Here is a 21,643-nt window from a genome sequence, read left to right as displayed (position 1 = left end):
GCAGAAGTTGGATTAATCTGTATGCAGATAACTTTGCTTTAGTGCACAGGCTACAAATTCCCTGGGTTTGGAGTGAAGGGGGAGGGGAAGCAGGGGTGAGTAAGTACTGATATGTGCTGGTCAAACATTACAGGGTAAGAAGAAGACATTTCACTAAGTAAGAGGAAGGCTGAAATGTTGATGTTTGAGAGAGAGGTGGTGTATTGCTTGTTAATTAATTAATTTATTTATTTAAACAATGGTTTTTTTCCTTCTTTGGTGGTGATCAAATACTTGAAGGGATTTAGCTCACAATTTCCTCTTGAAAGCTGTGCTATCCCATATTACTATCCCTGTGCATGATTTTATGTCTATGTTTTATTTCATCTTTTGTTTTTCTGTTTGTGTTTCGTTTATTGTAGAATTGCCATGAGCTGGAGAAGATGGACTTGGAAGAGTGTGTTTTGGTGAGATTTAATATGAAAAGGAATATTGAACATCCAGTGTAAGGATGCAGTACAATAGCACTTTCAGTTAGATGTGCTTTGATTTTTATTAATAGTGCTGTGTTTATGGTAGGAAATAAAAATAGTTATTGGGAAATTCTATAGAGGGAAATACTTGGAGACTAACAGGTGATGGGGTGTTTTCCAGAAACAACGGAACTTTCATCTGGTAGACAGAGATATCTTTTTTGAGGGTTGACTCTCCTGCTGTCTGTTGCTTATGGCTGTTTGATTTCTTTTATTTCTAGATAACTGACAGCACATTGATACAACTTTCCATACATTGCCCTAAGCTGCAAGCCTTGGTAAGTGTAACTCTTTGTCTGTGACCTTTGATACATCGCCCCCCAAACTGCACACACAGGCATCTCCTCCAGTACAAACCCAGGCTGTCCACTCTGTATCTAGAAAACATTCCTGATGCACTGTTACTGTGCAAAATATATGCAAGTTTCATAAGTATTCTAAAAGCAGCACATTACTCCTAAAATATTTACATGCATTGTGTGATTTAAAAAATGTTACCAAGTGAGTGATAACCAGAAAGCTTATGTTTTATGGTTAACATCCTTCATATTTGACTACTTACATACTTGATTCAACTTAAAATACTGAGATCCTTTATAGATACTTTCAAGTGTTCAGTAATGATTTTCTTAGGGAGTATGACACTTCACATCAAATATTGAATAAACAAAACCACCCAGAGAAGATAATGTAATCACTCTGTAATCAGTTTTGCATGCAAGCATTTTTTCCCAAGGACTCCATTTGCATAATAAATTATGGAAGGTTTTTTTGAACTTGACTTTTGAACATAATTGTGGAGGATTGAGATACCTTCAGTGGGATTCTCTGCTTACTGTATTTCAAAGAACTGTTTTCTAGGGAATGGTGGCTTAGACCTTTTAGATCATCAAAACCAATTTGATGTGATATAAATTTCTGTTCTTTAGTCAAGGTACTCCAAAGTTACTAGATTGTCCTTACAGTAGGAGCTCCTGTATTTAGGGCCAGTTGTCCCATAAGTGTAGATTTGTTATGTATTATTTAGATCTACGTGAGAGAAAAGGTATCTGTATAATCTGTTCTTAGATGGGATTAAAGGAAGGTTTGCTACTTTCCTAATTAAATTGTGTTATGATTAGTGTTACTCACTCAGGGTTACTAAGGTAGCAACATGAGGAAAACTGTCTTTTGAAAAGGAGCTTGTTCTTTATTTTTTATTATTGTTGTTGTTCTTTATTTTTGCTCATTAGTTGTCTGGCCTCATTTCTGAACCATAATTCTTGATGTTAAACCAAGTGAGTTGTCAGAAGATGTGGACCCATTTGTATGGGACATGTTCTGTTCTTCTGTAAGGGACACGGTTTTGTATTGTAATCCCAGCTGTAACCAGTTTTTGCAAGAAGTCTTTGATACCAGTTCTGCCAGTGCTTCAACAGAGATACCATAAAACCTCATAGTTTCCAAGGACTTTTTTCTGAACCTGCTCCTGTTTGCTGGCCTCTGTGTGTTAGCCCACAGACAGGGAAGTGTGGCCTTGCTAAAATATCATACCTTTTCTAAGGGAACCAGAAAACTAGGTGGTTTTGTTGATCTGTGTATCCTGTGGGTAGGAAGGATATATAGTCAGATTGTCCATGAACAGCAATGAGAATTGCTGGGAAAGAAAAGACAAGGCTAGCAGGTGACAAATACACTACACAAACTAATCTTGATGCTTCAAATGTGAAATCAGCTACTGTTGATGGTCCTGTAAACTCTTATGTAGTTCTGCTTTAGCGTATATTTAGGTGTATTTGCAATAAATATTTTGGAGTTGCAAAGATCAACTTTGAATTTTTTTTTTGATGTTTGGAGACTCAGTAGATAGTGGAAACAGGCAAAAGAACTGTTAGACCAATTGTAGCAAACTACTAATCTTCGTCAGTATCAGAGTACTCAAGTGCTTTACTTATTGTACTTAAAAAGTAATTTCTAGCAAAAGTGTTAAATAATTGTACGTTGAAATTATTAGAGAATCTGTGAAATACTTCTGATATTCCTGGACATGAGAAGGCAGTTGAATTCTTCATTTAAGTTGATCACACTGTTTCTTACTCTCACAGTATGTCAGGCCATATTTAATTTATACACAGGATTTGGTATGTATTAACAAAAAAAAAAAAAAAGAAAAGAATTTCACTATATATTTTTGTTCTTAAGATTTCAAGCAACTGTCTTTGTAAAATTCTACATCATTAACATTTCCTAGCAGGCTTATGAAGTCAGAAAAATCATGTGGTTTAATATGAAGTTTGTATCATTTGGCATATTTGTTTCACAAAGTTCTACGAACTCGGCTGTACATCTTGTATTGTCCTTTCAGTACCAAATACTGTGTCTCAGGAAAGCTGATTTTTATAAGCTGCTTACTTCCTGGGATGGAATACTCTTAATTAGCCAGCGACTGCTGCCATAGCCAACAGCTCCACAGAAGCTCCTGTCCTTCCTTGAAACAGCAGATGTTACAAATGTTGGTTAACCCTGCAGCTGCTGATTGGTCCCAGGCTGTGAGCCAAACCAAATGCTCAGAGCGTGTATATAGAGAAAGTTGGTACAGGAGAGAGTGTGGTTGGTAGTGCTCAGGCTTCCTTGTCGGGCTGAAATAGAGGATAAATGTTTTGTAACGAGGGTCAAGAAAGCTTTCATGTTAGTCAGATGATTGGCAGGAGGTACTTTTGAGCACTGCTGTTTGCTTGCTCTGAGTTAAAAAGTGCTTTTGGATTGCTGCAATTGTTTCTTCATCAGTTGCTGTCTGAAAAAACAACTTGGGGCAGGGAAATGCTACTTCAGAACCAGACACCATTAGACTTAGATACAAGTATGGGCAGAACACAGGGCTGAGCATAAAGAAAGGCACTAGCTCAGAGCCCAGGGCAAGAGGAGAGTTCACAGATCCTGCATGTTTCTACTGGGAAAGATTTGAGAGCATTCATTTCACTGGTGACAAAGAGTGTTTTTTAAGCCTCCTCCGAGAAATGTCTGTTTCCCATTGTTGTCATCATCCGTGCTTCTCCAAAAGTCATGAATTCCCTCAAGCAACAAGGAAAGTACTTTATGTGGTGCCTGAGATGCAGCAATGTTTTCCATGTTCTTGAAATTTGAGGGATTAAAAAAACACTGAAGAGGAGCGGATTTTTTTGTTTATTATGCTGACTGTTGCAGAAAAGACTGGTCCTGTAGCACTACGAGATATTTATTGTTCCTTGTATGTACAGCCTGAGGTGCTAAGGGCTCTCAGCTTGTTTTTTTTTTTTTAATCATTATTTGGCAAATCAGTCCAGTCTGATTGTTCTTTATCTATGTGGACTTGAACAGGCTTGGTCCTTGTGGTAGCTATGAAACAGTAGCTCCTGAGTAATGCTCATCTATTCCTGCATGTTCTTGATCATCCTTTAGAGTTGTTTCTGGTTTCTGGCACAGTGCTGTTTGCACTTGTGTGGGACAATTGGAACAGAATTCCCACGTTCACAGAGAGTAAGGGGGCCTGAGGAATTTTGCCAGTGATGTGTTTTGGGACTCAACTTGTTTTGAAACAAAGTAAAAATCAAGTACAGCCATTTTGTTAAGTAAAGCAGTTCCTTGTTTTTACTCTTCCAGATTTCAGCTGTGTACTATTTGTAACTGTTTAACCACTGGAACAAAGGAGATTCAAGAGGACTTCTGATGTCCAGAGGCTAGATTAATTTAGGACTGAGTGATGTTAATTGTTTGTCCCTCTGTTTCAGAGCTTATCTCACTGTGAACTGATCACTGATGATGGGATCCTTCACCTGAGCAACAGTACGTGTGGTCACGAGAGGCTGCAGGTACTGGAGCTTGACAACTGTCTTCTCATCACTGATGTGACTCTGGAACACCTGGAGAACTGCCACAACTTGGAGAGAATTGAGCTGTACGACTGTCAGCAAGTCACGCGAGCTGGAATCAAACGAATCAGAGTATGTGTTTACTGACTTGTTCCCATGGGAATGCTAGTTGTTGATACTGCTTGAGATTGTATGAGTTCTACAGGCATCCCAAGCCAGGAAGGCTGGAAACAGTCTGACTATCAATCTGTTAGGTCTCCCCACCTCTAGGGACTGGAGGTAACTTTTCTGTATGAGCAGCAATAATTGTCAGTTTCTGACTCATGACACTTTTGCTGTTGGAATGAAGGTTACCTTCTGCTTTCCATATTTTTTCAAATACAGGCCTCTCCGTTTTTAGGATGGTGTAGTGGTATTCTTTAACTATTCTAAAATATACATTAAGACACAGAGCCAATAGTAAAACATCTGCGTGGATATTTCAGCTGATGGGTTGTGGGGCCCTTAGGCCCTGGAATCCAGCCCCAAACCTTTTCTCTGTGTACCTTGCCCATCAGGTCAGGGACTGCCTACCTTGCGGGGGGCAGCGTTTTAGCCTTGCTGTTAAACTTGTCTGCAGCTTCATATCCCAAATTTGTGTCCAAACACTTTTGGAATTGGAAAACTCATTCCCAATAGCGACTCAAATTGAGTGCCCAATTCTATTTCACGCCGTTTTCCAGGATGAGAACAGCAGGAGAACTATGGGAAACAAGGTACAGACAAGTCCTCCTTAAGTAGCCTGGGATCCACCCCTCTCTCCCCTGCGGGAAAACACGTGCCTCTCCTGATGGAGAGCTGTCTGGGCTGATCAGTGCTTTGTTGGGAAACCAGGGGGAGCCCTGTGCAAGTTGAATGCCCAGACATGCGACATGTCAGGAGGAGACTGCTCGGCTACTATCCAGCGTATAGATGCTTTCTTCTTAGCTAACCCACCTTCATGAGAGAGTACTTGTTGGCAGCAGTTGAGGTATACTGCTTCTCTTTTCTCTTTAGTTATGTTTCTTTCTCTGCCATTATAATGCAGACTTTTCACCCACAGGCTCATCTACCTCACGTGAAAGTTCATGCTTACTTTGCTCCAGTAACTCCCCCTCCCTCGGTCGGAGGGAGTGGACAGCGCCTCTGCAGATGCTGTATTATTCTTTGACAGTAAGTGCAACCACACAGAAAATTCTGTTGTTGAAGAAGGGGACTGCAAGTCAGCGGAAGGAGGCGGTTTCCTGACAGTCCTAATGGTGGTGTTTGGTCATCCAGTTTTGTGACAAGAAAAGCATTTTGGTTTTTTTTTCCAGGTAAAAATCTTAATGTAATGTGCAGCTGTGGATTAAGTTGGTGATGCTTTGGTTTGTATTAGTAACTCCTTCCTTCTGTTGGCATGAGAACTGCAGTACCGTGTAAAACGTGTGGGCATTGCAGCATAGCAGCCACTTGGTGAAAGGTCACTAAACTTGGAACTTAATTTGCATTTGTAAGCGCTACTCCGTGTGAAGTTCTAACTTAAGATGGGGCTCAAGTCCGTCACACCAAGGAACTGAACCTGCTGTTCTGTAACATACACGACAGATTAAATATCAGGTGTAAGGACAAATCAGCTTTAGCAGATGTTGACCAAAAAAATGCAAAGTAATCATAAGCTCTTACAGTGAAACAGCAGCTTATTCTTTTTCATGATTCAGCTTCATATTTAATTACACAACAGGACATAATAGGTAATGTCAAAAGGTAAGATAGTACCTCAAGATAACTATATAAATACTTTCCAAATTTTTGGACTTGGTTCAGTTGAACTATGCTCATACAAAGCTTGCCCGTCACCAAACGCACGTTTATGCCCGAAGCCATCGGCCTTTAACAGGGGTAAGAAATCCACTGTGGTAGAGCTTGTGCACTCTACTGTAACTGGCTGCCACAACCATACATGGTGCTGACTGTAACGCCATTCCTGTGTGTCCTCAGTTACCTCTGTGGTTTGTAAGGAAAGGATGCAGCAGTTCTAGGAAGAGGGGTGTATTATACATGCTGTTCTACAGATGAAGAATGGAAACCAGGTTCAGCTACAAGAAATACAATAGAGCAAGGAATTGAAGCTGTTTGTCCCATCCATTTTAGGGACAAGCACAGGACAAATCACTCTGTAGGCAGGAGTTGAACCAAACCAAACCTGTGGTTTTCAAATGTAAAAGCCCAACTCTTCATGTTTGGGGTAAGAAGCTGTCAACTTCTGAATGATAATAATAATGATGAAATCTATGTATTAACTCTTAAGGCCATGCTTTCATCCTTAGTTTTTCAGTGCTAGAGGATTAGATAAACTTTTTTATATTAAGCAACTTAATTATCTGAGAGAAACTACTTGACAGTTCAGAAAGCTTTTTTTGTGTAAGTTTGATTGTGTGTGTGTATGTTTTAAAAGTTCAGGGCCTGTGTTTACTGAAAATTAAAAAGCAGTTGGAAAAGCTACTACTGGATAGTAATGCAATTCCCCCCCCCCGATACCAAATTTTAAGCTACTTCTAAAAAGGAGTGTGAACATGAGATTTTTCTGGATACCAATGGCCAGGTTGCATTCATGATTCACAGAGGATGGGGACAGTAAATTAAGACCTCAACTTTGGGGTTAAATTATAGCTTAGAGTACAGTACATGGATTTCTTTACTACTCCAAAGTAAGCCAATCTAGGCTTCTTTTGCACAGTAGTGGAGTGCTGTTACAAATCGTACCTAGAGTTCCACGAAGACACTACTATTGTAATAAGAGAGTTTTAAGCAGATTTTATTTTCAACTGTACCAGGAAAGTCATTGGTACCAATATGTCAAGATGTGTTGCCTTTTGTTGGCTCATTTTTTTCTAAGAACATAATGAACCTTGTAAAAGTCCATTGCATTAAAGATGTACAAAAACAAATGGAACCTACTCAGATATAGGACACTTAAATAAACAATCAGCTGATGTAAAACTTGAATTTGTTGCAATTATTTCAAATCTACCCAAGATTGCTACTGGAAGCAGAAGATCTGTGTGACTGTGCTGGTGACACTACAGAGCTGGTTTACTTCCCTTCCTTGCCTTTACATACCATTAGTGCCAGGGCAGATCTTGCAATTAATCTGAGTCTTAACAGTGGACATGTCTGTAATGTGTGTGAGGGGGAAAAAAAAGTAAAAAGAAAAGCACATTTACAAAATTATTGAAAAACATTTATTATACTTAAATTGAAATGTGTACATCTTATTAAAAAACAAAAGCAATTTGCTGGTGCCATAATTTAATTCCAATTTCAAGTGAGCTGGACAAACTACTGTACAACTTTCAGGATTTTTTAAAATTAGATATTTGGATACTTTCCAATCAAGGATTTTTCCACTTTTATAAAACATTTGGATTTGAATGTGGTGTGAACTAAGAAGACACAAGTGTCAGTTCAAGAAAATACTAGGACCAAACAATACCCAAAGATGAACAACTCATAGTCAGAAATGTTTAAGTAAGTACATAAAATTTTACTTTCAGTGCAGAAAAAAAAAAACAAACCCAAAAATAGGAAAAAAACCTCTAGGTTTGATGAATTTAAGTTTTCAAAATGCTACAGCTTTCAGAAGCTTTTCTGCTAAGCACTTGAGCCAGTTATGAAAGGGGAAGTGAAAAAAATCAAAGTTGCTTTTTTACATGCTGTAGTAGTTGCTTACATGGAACACTGCAGCATAAAAAGCAAAACTATTCCCAAGCTTTTAGCCAGAGATCAAGGTGGAACTTTCCAAAGGCACAAAATGACAACTCTGAAACTGTCACCCAATACGTTTGGAAATATTCCCCTTTAAGTACCTAACCAGTTGAAACTTAATGTTACCCTAGGAAATGCTGTGCCATGACTGTACAAGAAATATCCAAAATACTGAAAAAGCACATTGCCTGTTTCAGAGAAAAGTGAGTATTTGGTCATATGGAAGAGGCACTGTAACAGGTGTACAGTATGGACTGGAGGGCGGAGAAAGGTCAATAGAAAAGGTAAGATGTTTGTCCGTAATAGCAACTCCAGCAGGGCATTCCCTGCTGGGAAGGAGACTTACAGGGTGTGTATTTAGTGTTTCTTAAGCAATTTATTTGATGTTGCTGAAAGCTATGACAGCCCTGTGGTGCCAGTGGGTCATCTTCCCTCATCAGCATAATTCCACTAAGTCAGAAAACCCCACCTCTCACTGCTGTATTTTTAAAACCCACAATTTTACAAGCAAAGAGTTAAACTGCAGCAGTGCTCCGCAGAGAACCTACGAAACTAAACATAAAGGATGCATAGGCAATTCTTTTCCATTAAACTCATTAAAGCAAAACACAATTACTTGGTACCCCATAGGATTTATATTAATCCCTCCAATAAGGTACTATTGATAATGCAGTTTGCTGCATGCATATATTGCATCTGTCTAGGGCTTCTTAAAAGCCCTTTTCTGGCATTTACACTTCTTACATACACTCTTATACACAATTTACACGGGAAGCTGTTTTGACAGCTTTACTCTCAAAGACCTGACAACCTGATCACTATCACCTTAACTACTCATCTCCACACAGATTAGCATGTGCTCTGCTAACATCAAAAAATAAAACCAGCGTAAGGTACAAGCACGTAATAGACAAACTGGCACAGAAAGGTAAATGCCCCCAAATAAGTTTACATTCATCTCCAACTGGATACAGATAATAGAAAAGCAACACTGCTCTGCTTCTATGAACTGTATCTACTGGCCATAATTTGCCTTATTTCAGTAAAGGGCAAGCACCTTTGCTTACATTGTCTTCCATGCCTGTACGTAAGCTGTCATGGCATTATACCTCTCATGAGGACACTTAGCTATGGCAGTGATAAGAAAGTTCACCTATCAAACAGCTCATTAGAAAGGTCATTTTGTGTTTTCAATATGAAACATCTTATACAGTGAAGTTAAATCCTAAGGTTTTGGATGATCTTCATAATCTTTAGGCAGGACTTCATTCTGCGTTGGAGTATCAGTGTAGCAATTGCGTGACGTCACTTCAGAATTATATGGAAGCCTTCACCATTTTCAGCTGAAAAAAGAATAAACTGTCAATCTTTCTAAACAGAATCATAAAAATATGAGCCAAGGCACCAAAACAACAAAGTATGGACTTGGTTTTAAAAGTACAGCTCATCCACAGTAAAAACATCGCTTTTAAAAATTTTCTGTTTGTGCTAAACAAAGGTGTTATGATTAATGATTTGTAATTGGATCTTCAAAGTTGGGACAGTTTCTGTAGGTAAAGTCTGCACAGAGTCAAACTTGTCCACTGATTACAGCCATTTGCTGGCACCTTTCACCAGAAATAAACTGGACTCCTAAGGAACTGTGGGATTCCGCACCAACCCATGGAAGATGATTATTGACTAGTAATGAAAGAACAGAACGTTGTACTCTGTTCTGCTGACTCTCATGACTCAGTTAACATTCAGTTTCTGAACTTCAGAGGTACTACTGCCAGGATTTTAAATTATTTTGAAACATCACCATTCTCAACAATTATCAGGTGCAAGCACTGTGATGGCTGACTGAGTTTTGCATGAGGTTTGTTACCAACTGCTGCACTGGCGCTGAACTGGAAACCTTGGAGAAATGACTGAGGTGCTACACAGAGGCTGAAAGTTCTGACCAAGACAGGAAGAACTCGGTTATTTTCTGCCACTATGTGTACAGATTTTTTTATTTTTTTGCTCTAAAGAAGGCTCCTTGGTGGAATAAACAATTAAGTTTTAGACTGTCAGAAAAGACACCGTACCTTTTATTGTGGTGAATAAGAAACAACTCTCATCTTGAAAGTTCTGAACCATCTGCAAAAAGAAGAAATTTCAAAACCCTCCCAAAAAAGACCGATGCTGAAAAAACACCAAATTAGGTATTAAACACAGCCTTTTATAAGCAATTGCATATTTTTTGTTTTCTTGAAGTGACACAATATATATACCAAATTAAAATCCACTGCTTGCTACTCATGTAACCAGTTGGGAGCCCATTACTGCTGGCTGTGGTTCTGGAACTCCCAAGTCTGTGTAGCAGACACCTGAATAAGCCGAATTCAGCAGTATTTAAATGCTCCCTGCCTTTGGGCATGATCAAAATAAATACATACTAAGTAATTACTGCAGCAACTATATAGACCTATACAGACCAGTTGCTTCTCTCATCAGTCTCAATCAGGTAGGGGAAGAGTGTCATTGAAAGAATCCTTCTGTTTGTTTCAATGCAAAGGAAAACATACTCTAAAATATCAGAAAATACTAGGCTGCGTTATCAAACAGAAAAAAACAGTAATAAATAAGCAAGCATAAGAAAATCCTCCACTCTAATTCATAAATAAATGCCAAGAAAATAAAATTTCCATTACCTGATCACTAACAAGAATGTGGATGCCTGTGGGACCCTGTCTGTAAACCTGGTTGATCTGATGCAAAGGAATATTAAATGCCAAAGCAAGCTTGCGTGTGACTTCTGAGGCTGCCATCTCCTCTAAGTAGATTGCATGATAAACTACAAGAAAAAAAAGCATTTACATAAGCATGGTACTAATGGATAACGAGTAAATATATGAAAAAAAATCTGAATCTCTTTACACACCAGGCTTTAAGAAGTTTTAAAAGCTAAAAATGTGTAGTTTACTCTCCTCCTGTTCTCGCTAAGAAATATGAACTGCTCTGACTTTTCTTTCAAGGAAAAGTCATAAGCACAACTCTGACAAGGGAGAGGGTTCTGTTTGCTCTGAGACTGAACGCAACTTCCGCATTTTTTCCTGTATCCTGCACAAAAAGGTTTGTCAAACAGACTTAAATGGATTTTTAGAGAGTCACCTAAAGATGGCTTTGGAAGTAGTTTTGGGCAGTCTCAAAAGAATCAAGTAATACAATACATTTGACTTACATGTCTATGCTGTTGCTTTGAATGGGAATATAGATTTTTGGTAAGGAAAGGTTTTTGCAACTGTCTGAATAAACTTCCTACAGATCACCTCAGAGCTGAAGGGGAAAATACAGCACAGCAAACAAACAGAACAGTAAGACAAAGCAACTATTCAGTTTGGTGCTTTATTTACAGTTCTGTAGTTTTATTAAATAGTGTTTGAAACCCTGGGCAGCTCCATGTTTGCACATTCTTCTGCCCCAAACCAAAGACTGAAGATATCTGGGGGAAAATACGTTTTTGACAGCAGCACTACTCTATTTACAGATCCTCCTCCGCCTCAATTCTTGCATGGAAAATACACAAGCACCGTTGCAGCAACAGCCTGTACAGACTTCAGCTGGGGAAGGGAGGTCTCTTCTCTCAAAGCCAAGAGCAAGAAAATTATTTCAAAGAGCTTCATTCTTTTAAGATTGACATGAATTTACAAATAATACAAGTTACCATCTGTGTTGAAACAACAGCTATGTTTCAGAAAAATAATACTAAAATCAGGAACCCATACACTGCTTGGCTGATTTTCCTTGTCCAGACTCTACAGTTTTTCTGCAGCTACACAGAAAATGACAGCAAAATCTTAACAGAAAATGGGAAAGAATTTCAGTGTTTTATTTGCACTTAGCTTTTATATTTATATGGTAGATACCTTGTCTGTAACAACAGGACAGCTAGAGAGCTCCTTAAGTAATTACCATGTAACTAGTTAGTTCTATCAATGGACTGAAAAAACCCCAATCATTTAACCTTGAGAGGTTTTAGGTTCTGTTCATCCTGTGCAGTGTTAAAGCAACACTACTGCTGTGAATACAACTTCCTATGGTTTCTCTGTACACCAGAAACAGAAACTCAGCCTCTTCACTATGCTTTTTTCCTTCCCATTTATCTTGTTTTAGACCTTAAAGACAGGGAATGGTGTGCAGAGAGACCGCTGTGCACCGTACCGTATATTGCACCGTTGCTGCTCTCACCATTGCCTGCATCTTGTCTTTCCAGTTGTATGCTCCGTAATGGCTCCTGACACACGTAGATTGTTAAACGGGGCCTAATAGACCTGCAGTTCAAGGAAATCACGTCAGAGAAAAGGCTACGTGCCCCGGAAATACAGGAACTGATAGATTTGTTATACTAATAGTACACTCGACATGTTTTCTTTCACTGACTCCAAAAAATTAAATTAATATAAAGATAAGTGGTCTCTCAGATGTTTCTGCATTTAAACAACATTTCAGTCAATTAAGAGTTCATCAGGATGCTGCTTGTTGTAATTCTGGAACACAACTACTGAGCAACAACAAGAATTCTGCTAAAAAGGTCAACAGTAAGAAGTACCCATTTCCGACAGAATCAGACACACCACCTGGGATGCTGTCTGTGTTAGCACTCAATGCCTGTAACCTCAAAAAGCCTCAGGTTGTTCTAAGCTCCCCTGAACAAGTTTTGTGTCTTGGCAACAAATCCATCTGTATCAGGAAATTGGCAGGGCCCACCTGCATCTCTCCTGGCTCTGCCCTGGAGGTGTACATAAGAGGTAATTTTTAAATGTCTTGCTGCCAGTTCCTGAGGCAGCTCACACAGGCATCAAGGTCCATCCTGATACTAACTTCCCAACTCTCCCAATTCTGGAATTCCTCATCTGTAGGAAATGACAGAACAACACCCAACCACCTCACCATCAGCCTATTACCTGGATTTCAGTGCATTATACAGCCGAATTCCATCAGCTGGACCACAGATTTGTACCAGATCTTCTCTTGTCAGCTTTAATAAATCAGCACCTGGAGAAATACATGAGGATTTAATGATTATTTAGCATAAAAACATTTTTTAAAATAAATTTATGTTCATTTCAACCAATAACAACAAGCTCCACCATGACAAAAATGGAATCTAGCAAACAAGAATAAGTAAAATTCAGAATAGGCACTAGTGAGTGCTAAATAACATCGACCTGTTTTCCAGAGGTGGATAGTTACACTTTATAGTGTTCACATCTTTGAAACAATACAAGTCTGCAAGGCACACAATTTCTGTAGAGACAGACGACTGTTCTGTAGACAAACAATGGTTTTTGCTGGCACCTAGGTTAGTGTGTTTTGAACACATGCAAAATACAGAGCAAAGATATTCAATGGCTTTTCACTCAGTGAATTATCCCAGGCAGTCAACTCATTCCTCATGTCCTCCGTGCCCTTAAGTTTTAACAATGCAGTCATGTAATCCTGCTAAAAGGCTGGCATAACTAAAGCAGTGTGGACAAATCAGTACATCAGCAACTTGGGGCAAGTCCAGGCTGTGGGATACTTCCATCCAAAATCAGCTTTGGTTTTTGGGGTTTTTTTAAAAGATGCTGGGAATAAATGATCTGTGAAAACAACTGCTTCCCTGAAGATTTACTTTAGAAAAGGAAGCCTCAATCAGAGATACTAAGGAGATCTAAAAACAAAATGGAAGATTCTTCTGAGAAGCAGCATAGGTGTCAATGAAGAAATCAACCATCTGAAAAATCAGTCACTGTAACAGATGAGTGGGACAACAGGAAAAAAAAAATCTTTATTCATGAAAATACTCCACAAAAACTATCTAGGAATGCACAGGTAAAAGCCAGCAAAAATAATTTATCATGGCCCTTAAATACTGTAATAAAAAAATGCCCACACCTGAAGTAGTATAATAAAAGCCACATACACCTCTTGCTTCAAAGAAAAACCAGCCAGCTAGTATTTGACTTTTATTATGATAATAATGATGAAGAAGAAAAGTTTTCCAAGAGTCTTGGTCAGAATTTGGTGCCAAAGTTTACTGAAAAAGCTTAGCAACCATAATACAAGAAGCACAGATCAAAAACTAAACAGTAGCAGAAGAATAAACCTTCCCTTGACCAGGGAAAAAGTCTGGTACAAAGGGAATCCTGACTGAAGCACGAGCTAAGCCAAGAGGCAGAGAGGTGGCATCATTCATCATGTGTCACCAAAGAAAACAGAAAACAAATTTTATTTATGGTGTGTAGTGTCATCCCACCCTTTGCACAATTACATGCAAGACTGAAGAAGCAAGCAACAAAACACAGCCCCACATAGTGCATCTATTGCCATGTCTTGTGTCCAGAAACACAAGTGGAAACTGCATTGCTATTTAATAAGCAAATCAGTAAATAAATATGTATACCATATTGTTCTTAGAGAATTATTTTCCAACACAGAACTTGCTTATTAACACCAAGAAAGAAAAAAGTAAACTACAGATACCTGAGAAATTTGAAAAAAGCCTTGAATAGGTTGAGAACCTATTCTTGAGCAACCATTGCTGAGTTTCCTGGATTGTGGCCGAAGGATGAAGCTGCTGTAAGAAACAAGATTGGATATGATAATTTGGATACTAAAAAACCAAAACCAATAGACCCCAAGCCATTAAAAAATTTCCCTCAGTTAAATACTTCCTCAGAACCTACTAATATCGAGTATAAATCAAGTGTTCTGATACAACTATACAAATATAGCCATGATCAGAATCAGAAAGCAAACACTCACATCTCCTGATCCTTGAGAGGTTCCATCTCCTTGATGATTTGGGGAGGAAGAATTGCTACGTGTTACAAAACAAAAAGAAAAGTATTACTAGAATTTTATGAACCAAAATATTTAAGCATTGTTAAAAAAAACTTGAAATTCCCAAAACAATAAATATCACAGCTGAAAGACAAATTAAACACCACATAGATTGAAACTTGTTAAACTCAAGAGAAAGATCATCCCACTTCAATATAGAAGTGATCTGGTTTCTATTTTATATATCCTTTATATACTGGAAAAGCAGATTTATCAACACTCAAGGGAGGTTACATGGCCACTTCACTGTCTTAAAAGGGTGACTGAGGAAGAATTAGTAAAATACAAGGCAGACAAAAACCAGTATACAGACCAGATAATACCACTGTGAATAATTTTTGGATCAAATGCAAATTTGGTTATAGTAGTTTAATTAATGACTCGATATAAAATGTTACCAATGCAATTTTTGTTGAAACGCTTGTGAAGACAATTGCTGGGGGTTTTTTCTTACAGATTATATTAACTGTGTATGAGGAGAATCAACTGTTATTAATGAAAAAAAGCTAAAAATAGTTTCCATCGGCAAGGACTAAATCAGAATAGTTAAAAGGTAAAGTATTTGCTATATGACAAAGAACAAGAAGTTGTTTTAAAAACATATAGGAAGAAAGAAGAATGGTGATGCAGAAGTAATGACCTTATAATTGAACCAAATGATACAAGTATCATACTATAAAATGAATATATAGGTCAAAATGATCTTTCAACTCCGCATGGAACCAGAATATAGTTGCATTTACTCAGAAAACACTTTTGAATAAGCCTGATTTTAAAATGCTATCTTTAATTGGGGTACAGAATAGAAACCTACCTGTCTGGGACACTGTAGGTATTATGCTGAGCAGAGGTAAAAGTTGGAGCAGGAGTAGGACTGTTGTTTACAAATGTTGTAGGAGTATCAGGCCACGGTGAGCACTGAAGATAAAGAATTAAAACTTCAGTTTCTCTTGACAATACATTGTTTACTCTGATGCACACTTGTTTCATTTAAAGCCAGGATGTTATCCACAGAGTATTCTGATTTGCAATTCCAAATCAAGATTCCCTCTATCCCACACATTACATGCAGATATTCCAGGTAAAAATCAGTTCTATCTTGTTCTTTCATGAAGACTCCTAGTTATACTGTCTTCTGTTTAAAAAAGTTAGGGTATTATTTGTGAAACTGACAGAAGACCTGTACAGATTATTCAGTCTAAAACAAAGCCAACCAACCCCCAGCCATCTGCTGGAAAAAACTTCTTTCATCCTGCGGGATGAAAGGGCTGTTTAAACTGCAGGTATCACGACATGACAATAGGTGCTCAGTAATAGTAAGTAAAGCTATGAAGCTAGATTTTATCTTGTGGATAAATGTACCTGCCCTGAGAGCAATTAAATACACATGGAATTTTCAGTATAAATTTTTGTTAATTTCAAATTTTTTATTCATTTACTGCAGGACTAAAATATGTTTACTTACATGGACTGATTTCTCTGAACTGCTTGGTAAACTAAATTTTTTCCACAAATTTAAGTCATCACAAGGATACGATAAGCCAGCTGTCAAATTTTGTCAGTCTTTTTTTGGGTATTTTTTTAAATCATGATGATTAAGCCCTTCAAAACAAGGCTACATTTAGTGCTTCTGATAGTATTGAAAATCCAGTATTTTAAAGAAAAATAAAAACCACATTTTGGTCCGAAGACATGATTAAAACAAGCAAGTAGCCCAAGTTGAGGTAAGCTAAGACCATGCCTGTTAAAACAACAAAGATTTCTGATATGCTTATCATGCACCAGCTAAATACCTTGTAAGGAATTTCCAGAGTTATATCACAGCCTTGTAGTGGATAAGAGGAGGAGGGAGGAGAATAAGTATGAACTAACATCAATGCGAACTTATTTCAACAATTTTGTGTTGAAAGACCTTTCTGCCATCCAGGGTAAACAGTAAACAAGTGCAACACCAACCAGCTGCCATCTTCTCTAGAGAGGCAACAACATTTCTGTGATGGACTCCAGTCTTCAGTTGTCAGAGTTAAGATGGCAAGTTCCCCGGCACAGTGCACAGAATTTTAAAAAACTAAGTCTTGCATGCAAATAGCTTAAAAATTAGGAATATTCTTTATCTGTCTGAGATTTGATTCAAACCAGCGTTTTTGCTACCTACTGTATACACAGTCTTTGATTATGCAGTCAAAGCCACCCTTCGGCCTACAAACAGTGCCCCCCACACAAAGCACGCTCCTCTATAACCTTGTAGGATGACATGTTCTTCCTCCTATTCTGTATATTCCCATCTGTTGTTTCTCTTCTCAAGCTCATTTTTAATGTTAATATCAAAGATGAAGTATTACAACACATACGTAGTTACAAGAGGCCTTCATTCCCTAATTATGTGGTCCAAAGCCATAAGTTGAAAATAAAAGCTCAACTATAATAATGTTAACTTTGTTCTTCTGAAATATTTTGAAAGAGCAATTAATATTCTTTAATTTTCTGACATTTTCTGCCTATATTTTAACCTAAGATGTTTATGTGGACACACAGATGCAAGCTCTATATCCTTAACCACCATTCCTTTACAAGATTCTATTCACCATATATTTAAATTCAGGGTCAGCAAAGAATGCACTGGTGCCAGAGAATGTCTTTTGAGACATTTCCCAAGGCAGGTACTGCAGGTAATGTTTCTGTCCTTCAAACCAGCAGAAGTTCTTCACAACAGAACTCTGGGTCTAAATCCAGGAAGAAGCAAATGTTAAGTATTTAGAGAAACAAAATCCCAACTCAAAACAAGTAGCCTCTCTTCTCCCATAAATACGTTTTCCTACCTAGTCTCCTCTTCCAGCAAAAACATCACTATCTATCCACTGAGACTGAATCAGTTGGTTAAAAAGAAAAAAAAAAGTAGTAGTAAGTGATATACTACTGCAACATGTCTATTGGTTCCGTTCTCCTTTCTTCTGTCTTACAGGTTGTGGAGGGAAAAACGAGTATTTGAACACTGAGATACTTAATTCTGAAAGGTTCAAGGAACAAAAAAGTCTTCCAGCAATTAACCCGAGCTGAGCTGATTATGCTTTCGGAATCACTTCCATGCACAACTGCCCTACACTTCAGAAACCCACAGGTTCAGAAAGTCAATTAGGCAAATGCCTGGGCATCAAATCCAGTAACACTAAAAAGACTGAGCAGATGTGCTTTCTAACATCCTGCATGATGATTCTGGATCCTAGGGGGGGTGGGTGGTTACAAGGAGAATGTATCACAGAAAGTGGCAGGGCTTCCCTGAAACAGCACCTGCCATTCCCACTGTGGGGCACAGAACACTGGACTTCACAGACTCGTTCTCTGATCAATCAGGATATTTCTCATATTTCTAAGGCAAAACTGAGTTAAGCAAAGGATGTTCAGCAAGATAATGATACTAATACTGAAGTCCCTGGCCAGTGAACACAAAACCAGGAGAAAAATGTCATTCTGTCACAAGGAAGCATTCCACTCTGTAAAAAGCCGTCACAAAACAGAAATAAGATTGGCATTATATCTTTACCTATAATACACAAAAAAATATACACTGCAGAATTTCCAAAGATCAGGTGTTTGGAGTCTCAAGACTAACTGCCCTCCATTACTAGTACACTGATACAATACTACTGATACAACTGTACTCCATAAACTGTGTCTGATTTCCAAATGTGGATTAATTCATGAGAAGGTTTCAAATCTTTAACAGCCTTCTGTATAGGCCACAAATGAAGTGTTAAGCAATGGTTTTACTGATTTAAAGAGAAAATCACAAATCTTTCTAAGAACGACAAAACGACTTTCCAGATTCAGTATATATAGCACCTAAACTCAGAAATGTTCCTAGCTTCTGAAGAATTGCAAAATCTCAAGCAATTCTAAGCCACTGTTCAATGTCCTTCCCCTTCCTACTTCCAATCTACTGGAATATGCCCAAATTTATGCCTTTTTTTCAAACTGAACCTTGACAAAGAACTCTATACTATATTCAAATGCCAAATAAACATGAAAACAAAATACAGTAAGTCTAATTTGTTCTCCAAGTTAGACTTACTATACTTGAGCACACAGAATCGTCTTTAGAGAGCAAAGAGCATCAATTTTCTCATACATGATATACAGCTTTTTCAACAAACCTATAAAATACAGGGGGTTTGCCCCAAACCAACACAGTTGCCAGCAAAAGCAAAAAACTTCTATGGATACAGACTTAATTGTTATGAGTGCAGAAGAAGTTATTCCCAAAATGTGAAGTCACCCACACACAGTCATCCTGTATGCTGATACTGCTACACAAACTATAGATGTTGAAATTGAATAAATATTATGCTCATGTTGCTAAATTAGTTTAGTTCCAGCTCCACTTTCTGATTCATGTAGCCTCTAGAAGATTTTATATTCTAAATTTAAGTCACTTACAGAAAATATTTAGCTTCTGCTCCAATATTTCACGTCCAAAACTTAACATACTAATTTATTTCAAGGCCTATACCAGGAAGTCTTCTAACTTCCATGTGCTCTATAACCACCACTATCTGCAAAAAATTACCATTTGACCAAGTTTAGTCAAATTGTAGTTTATGTATTCTAGCTCATGACATATACTATACACTAATATAAAAATCAACCAAGATACTGCAGATAGAAAAAAGTGCAAAGACCCAACTACCACAATCCAAATTTGCCTATTTTTCCAAATTCGCCTATTTTTCCAAATTCAAAGCAGGAGAAAGAAAGAATCTGGTGGGCTTTTTCTCTTTTTCCTCACATAAGCACTATCTTATATATATTAGGAGAGAGGAAACACAAAGTGCCTCCTTCATAAGACGGTTCCTGAATGAAGGTCATCTGTAAATAAACATCCCCTCTGAGGTCCAGAAAAGAGTGTTGAGTTTGTAGCCTTTTATATTGTCCTAGTTACAGGGGCCGGGACCAGTTTATCAGTATGTGGGTATAACCAAAACTGTGTATTCTAGAACTTCAACAGGACTGCGACCGCCACTCTCTATAAGACTGTGATCATTACTCAACAGAACTGCGACCATCATCTGGACCAACATGTTTCCTTTCCTTTTACTTTGCACCCAGGGGGACCACATGGTGCTCAGCACAGGGGCTAATGCACACTGTTCTGTTCTTGTCCCAGGGTGCGGGGTTATACATCTGCCTTTGGGGATTAAAACCAGTTTTTCTCTGTATCATTGCATTTATTGTAACCTTTTTAGTAAATTGTAACTCTGATTTGTAATCTCTCGAGTTGGGTTCATTTGTCCCACTGGTTTACTTTTAAACCAGCACATATATCTACAGAGAAAGTCAATGCTCTATGGCATGAAAAAAGTGTCTTAACAAGCAGTTTAACTATGTGTCTGTTTGGAAAATACTGAGATAAACACTGCAGAAACTGCAATAAATGCACTGAATTTTGATACATCAGGTGAGTTAAGAGAAGTAATGGAAAAGCATACCTTTGAAAATGAGTGATAAAGAAAAGATGGGTTATGGTAATTAGAAAAAACCCTCTGGTTCTTAGGAAAGAGTAGAATGGCTGTTCAGAAATGAAGCTTCACTCAACTCCTTGCATTGTGTTATAATCCCATACAAACTAAATTGGAAAGAAAACATATTAGATTCAATGTTTTCTGAAGGAAACACAGTGAGAAACTGATCTGTCCAAATCTGATCATGACTCATCTGGAAGTAATCATTTACAGGAGAGAAAGAAAAAAATAGAAATATCTAACAAATAGAACAATAGAACCTTGGAGGGACCGAATAAAAAAAACAACACACAAAATGAGATGCAAAAAGGAATGAAAAAGACAGCCTATACAACAAGTTAGGTGTAAGAGGAAGATAAGAATACACAGCTTTAAAAAGGAAGAGAACTATAGATTGTATCCATATTAATTTCCAGAATTCAAGAAAAGGTAACAGAGAACTATTTCTGGGCATCTAGGAAGCAGCACTGGCTAAGTAACAGCCAGCACTCCTGACTGCATCAAGAAAAACACACTCCAAACAATACTGTTTTTCTGTAATGGAGCTACAGTTCCCAGGACATCTGAAGTAAAAAGATACATCATACATAGTATGTAAAACAGTGTCAATTTTCATACTTAGATGTATGGAAACAGGTCTTCACTTTTTGTGTCTAAGCCCCTCTGACAACTGTACTGCACATACAGAACATCTGATCTACATGTATGAGGGAAGTCTGGTAACAGCCAAAGCTTCTGATGGCCAAGTTTGGGAGGAGAGATTTGCAAGGACAGAATTGCTCTAAGTAGAAACATGTATCATCCTTGTCCATATTTAGAGGGCCCCCAAGAATAAGACTGTTTGGTGACAAGAGAAGAATGCCTGATGAGTTGGCCTTCAAGATATAAATTAGATATTCTTTTTATCGATCAAGAAAACAAGTTTACATTCAACTTATATAGCTAAAAACAATATTTAGTGAGTGTGTAGCAATTACCAAGGTACCACTATGAATACAGCAAAAATAGTGTTTCTTGGTATTTTTTATGGGCTTGTTGATTTTTAATAATTTTGCTAATGATAAAAATCATTGTAATGATGGAAATATCATGTGTTAAATCTGCAAACAATACCAAGTAAGCAAGGCTGAAAGGATTTCATGGATAAAATTCCAATTCCATGGATAAAATTTAC

At 37.8% G+C, this 21,643-nt stretch overlaps 2 protein-coding genes across 10 annotated transcripts in view; one reads left to right on the top strand and one right to left on the bottom strand.

Annotated features, from left to right (window-relative positions):
* The window catches only part of FBXL2 (F-box and leucine rich repeat protein 2), a 51,723-nt gene extending 44,378 nt beyond the window's left edge, over nt 1-7,345 (top strand). For all 4 annotated transcript variants that reach the window (XM_027675775.1, XM_027675774.1, XM_027675776.1 and 1 more), the window contains 4 exons: nt 402-446; nt 734-790; nt 4,259-4,471; nt 5,421-7,345. In XM_027675775.1, coding sequence (XP_027531576.1) covers nt 402-446; nt 734-790; nt 4,259-4,471; nt 5,421-5,528 — 423 coding nt within the window. In that variant the 3' untranslated portion in view covers nt 5,529-7,345. The remainder of the gene's footprint in view (nt 1-401; nt 447-733; nt 791-4,258; nt 4,472-5,420) is intronic.
* Nucleotides 7,346-7,558: 213 nt separating this feature from the next.
* UBP1 (upstream binding protein 1) overlaps nt 7,559-21,643 on the bottom strand; it is a 52,678-nt gene continuing 38,593 nt past the window's right edge. For 4 of the 6 annotated variants that reach the window (XM_027675767.1, XM_027675771.1, XM_027675773.1 and 1 more), the window contains 8 exons: nt 15,768-15,871; nt 14,876-14,930; nt 14,594-14,687; nt 13,033-13,123; nt 12,290-12,399; nt 10,780-10,922; nt 10,174-10,225; nt 7,559-9,447 (listed from right to left, as the gene is read on the bottom strand). In XM_027675767.1, the coding sequence (XP_027531568.1) occupies nt 9,410-9,447; nt 10,174-10,225; nt 10,780-10,922; nt 12,290-12,399; nt 13,033-13,123; nt 14,594-14,687; nt 14,876-14,930; nt 15,768-15,871 (687 nt within the window). In that variant the 3' untranslated portion in view covers nt 7,559-9,409. The remainder of the gene's footprint in view (nt 9,448-10,173; nt 10,226-10,779; nt 10,923-12,289; nt 12,400-13,032; nt 13,124-14,593; nt 14,688-14,875; nt 14,931-15,767; nt 15,872-21,643) is intronic. The other 2 variants (XM_027675769.1, XM_027675768.1) reach the window with 2 other exon arrangements.

Source organism: Neopelma chrysocephalum, unplaced genomic scaffold, assembly GCF_003984885.1.
Source record: "Neopelma chrysocephalum unplaced genomic scaffold, ASM398488v2 Primary Assembly neopelma1_26, whole genome shotgun sequence".
Lineage (NCBI taxonomy): Eukaryota > Metazoa > Chordata > Aves > Passeriformes > Pipridae > Neopelma > Neopelma chrysocephalum.
This window is presented reverse-complemented; position numbering and strand designations above follow the sequence as displayed.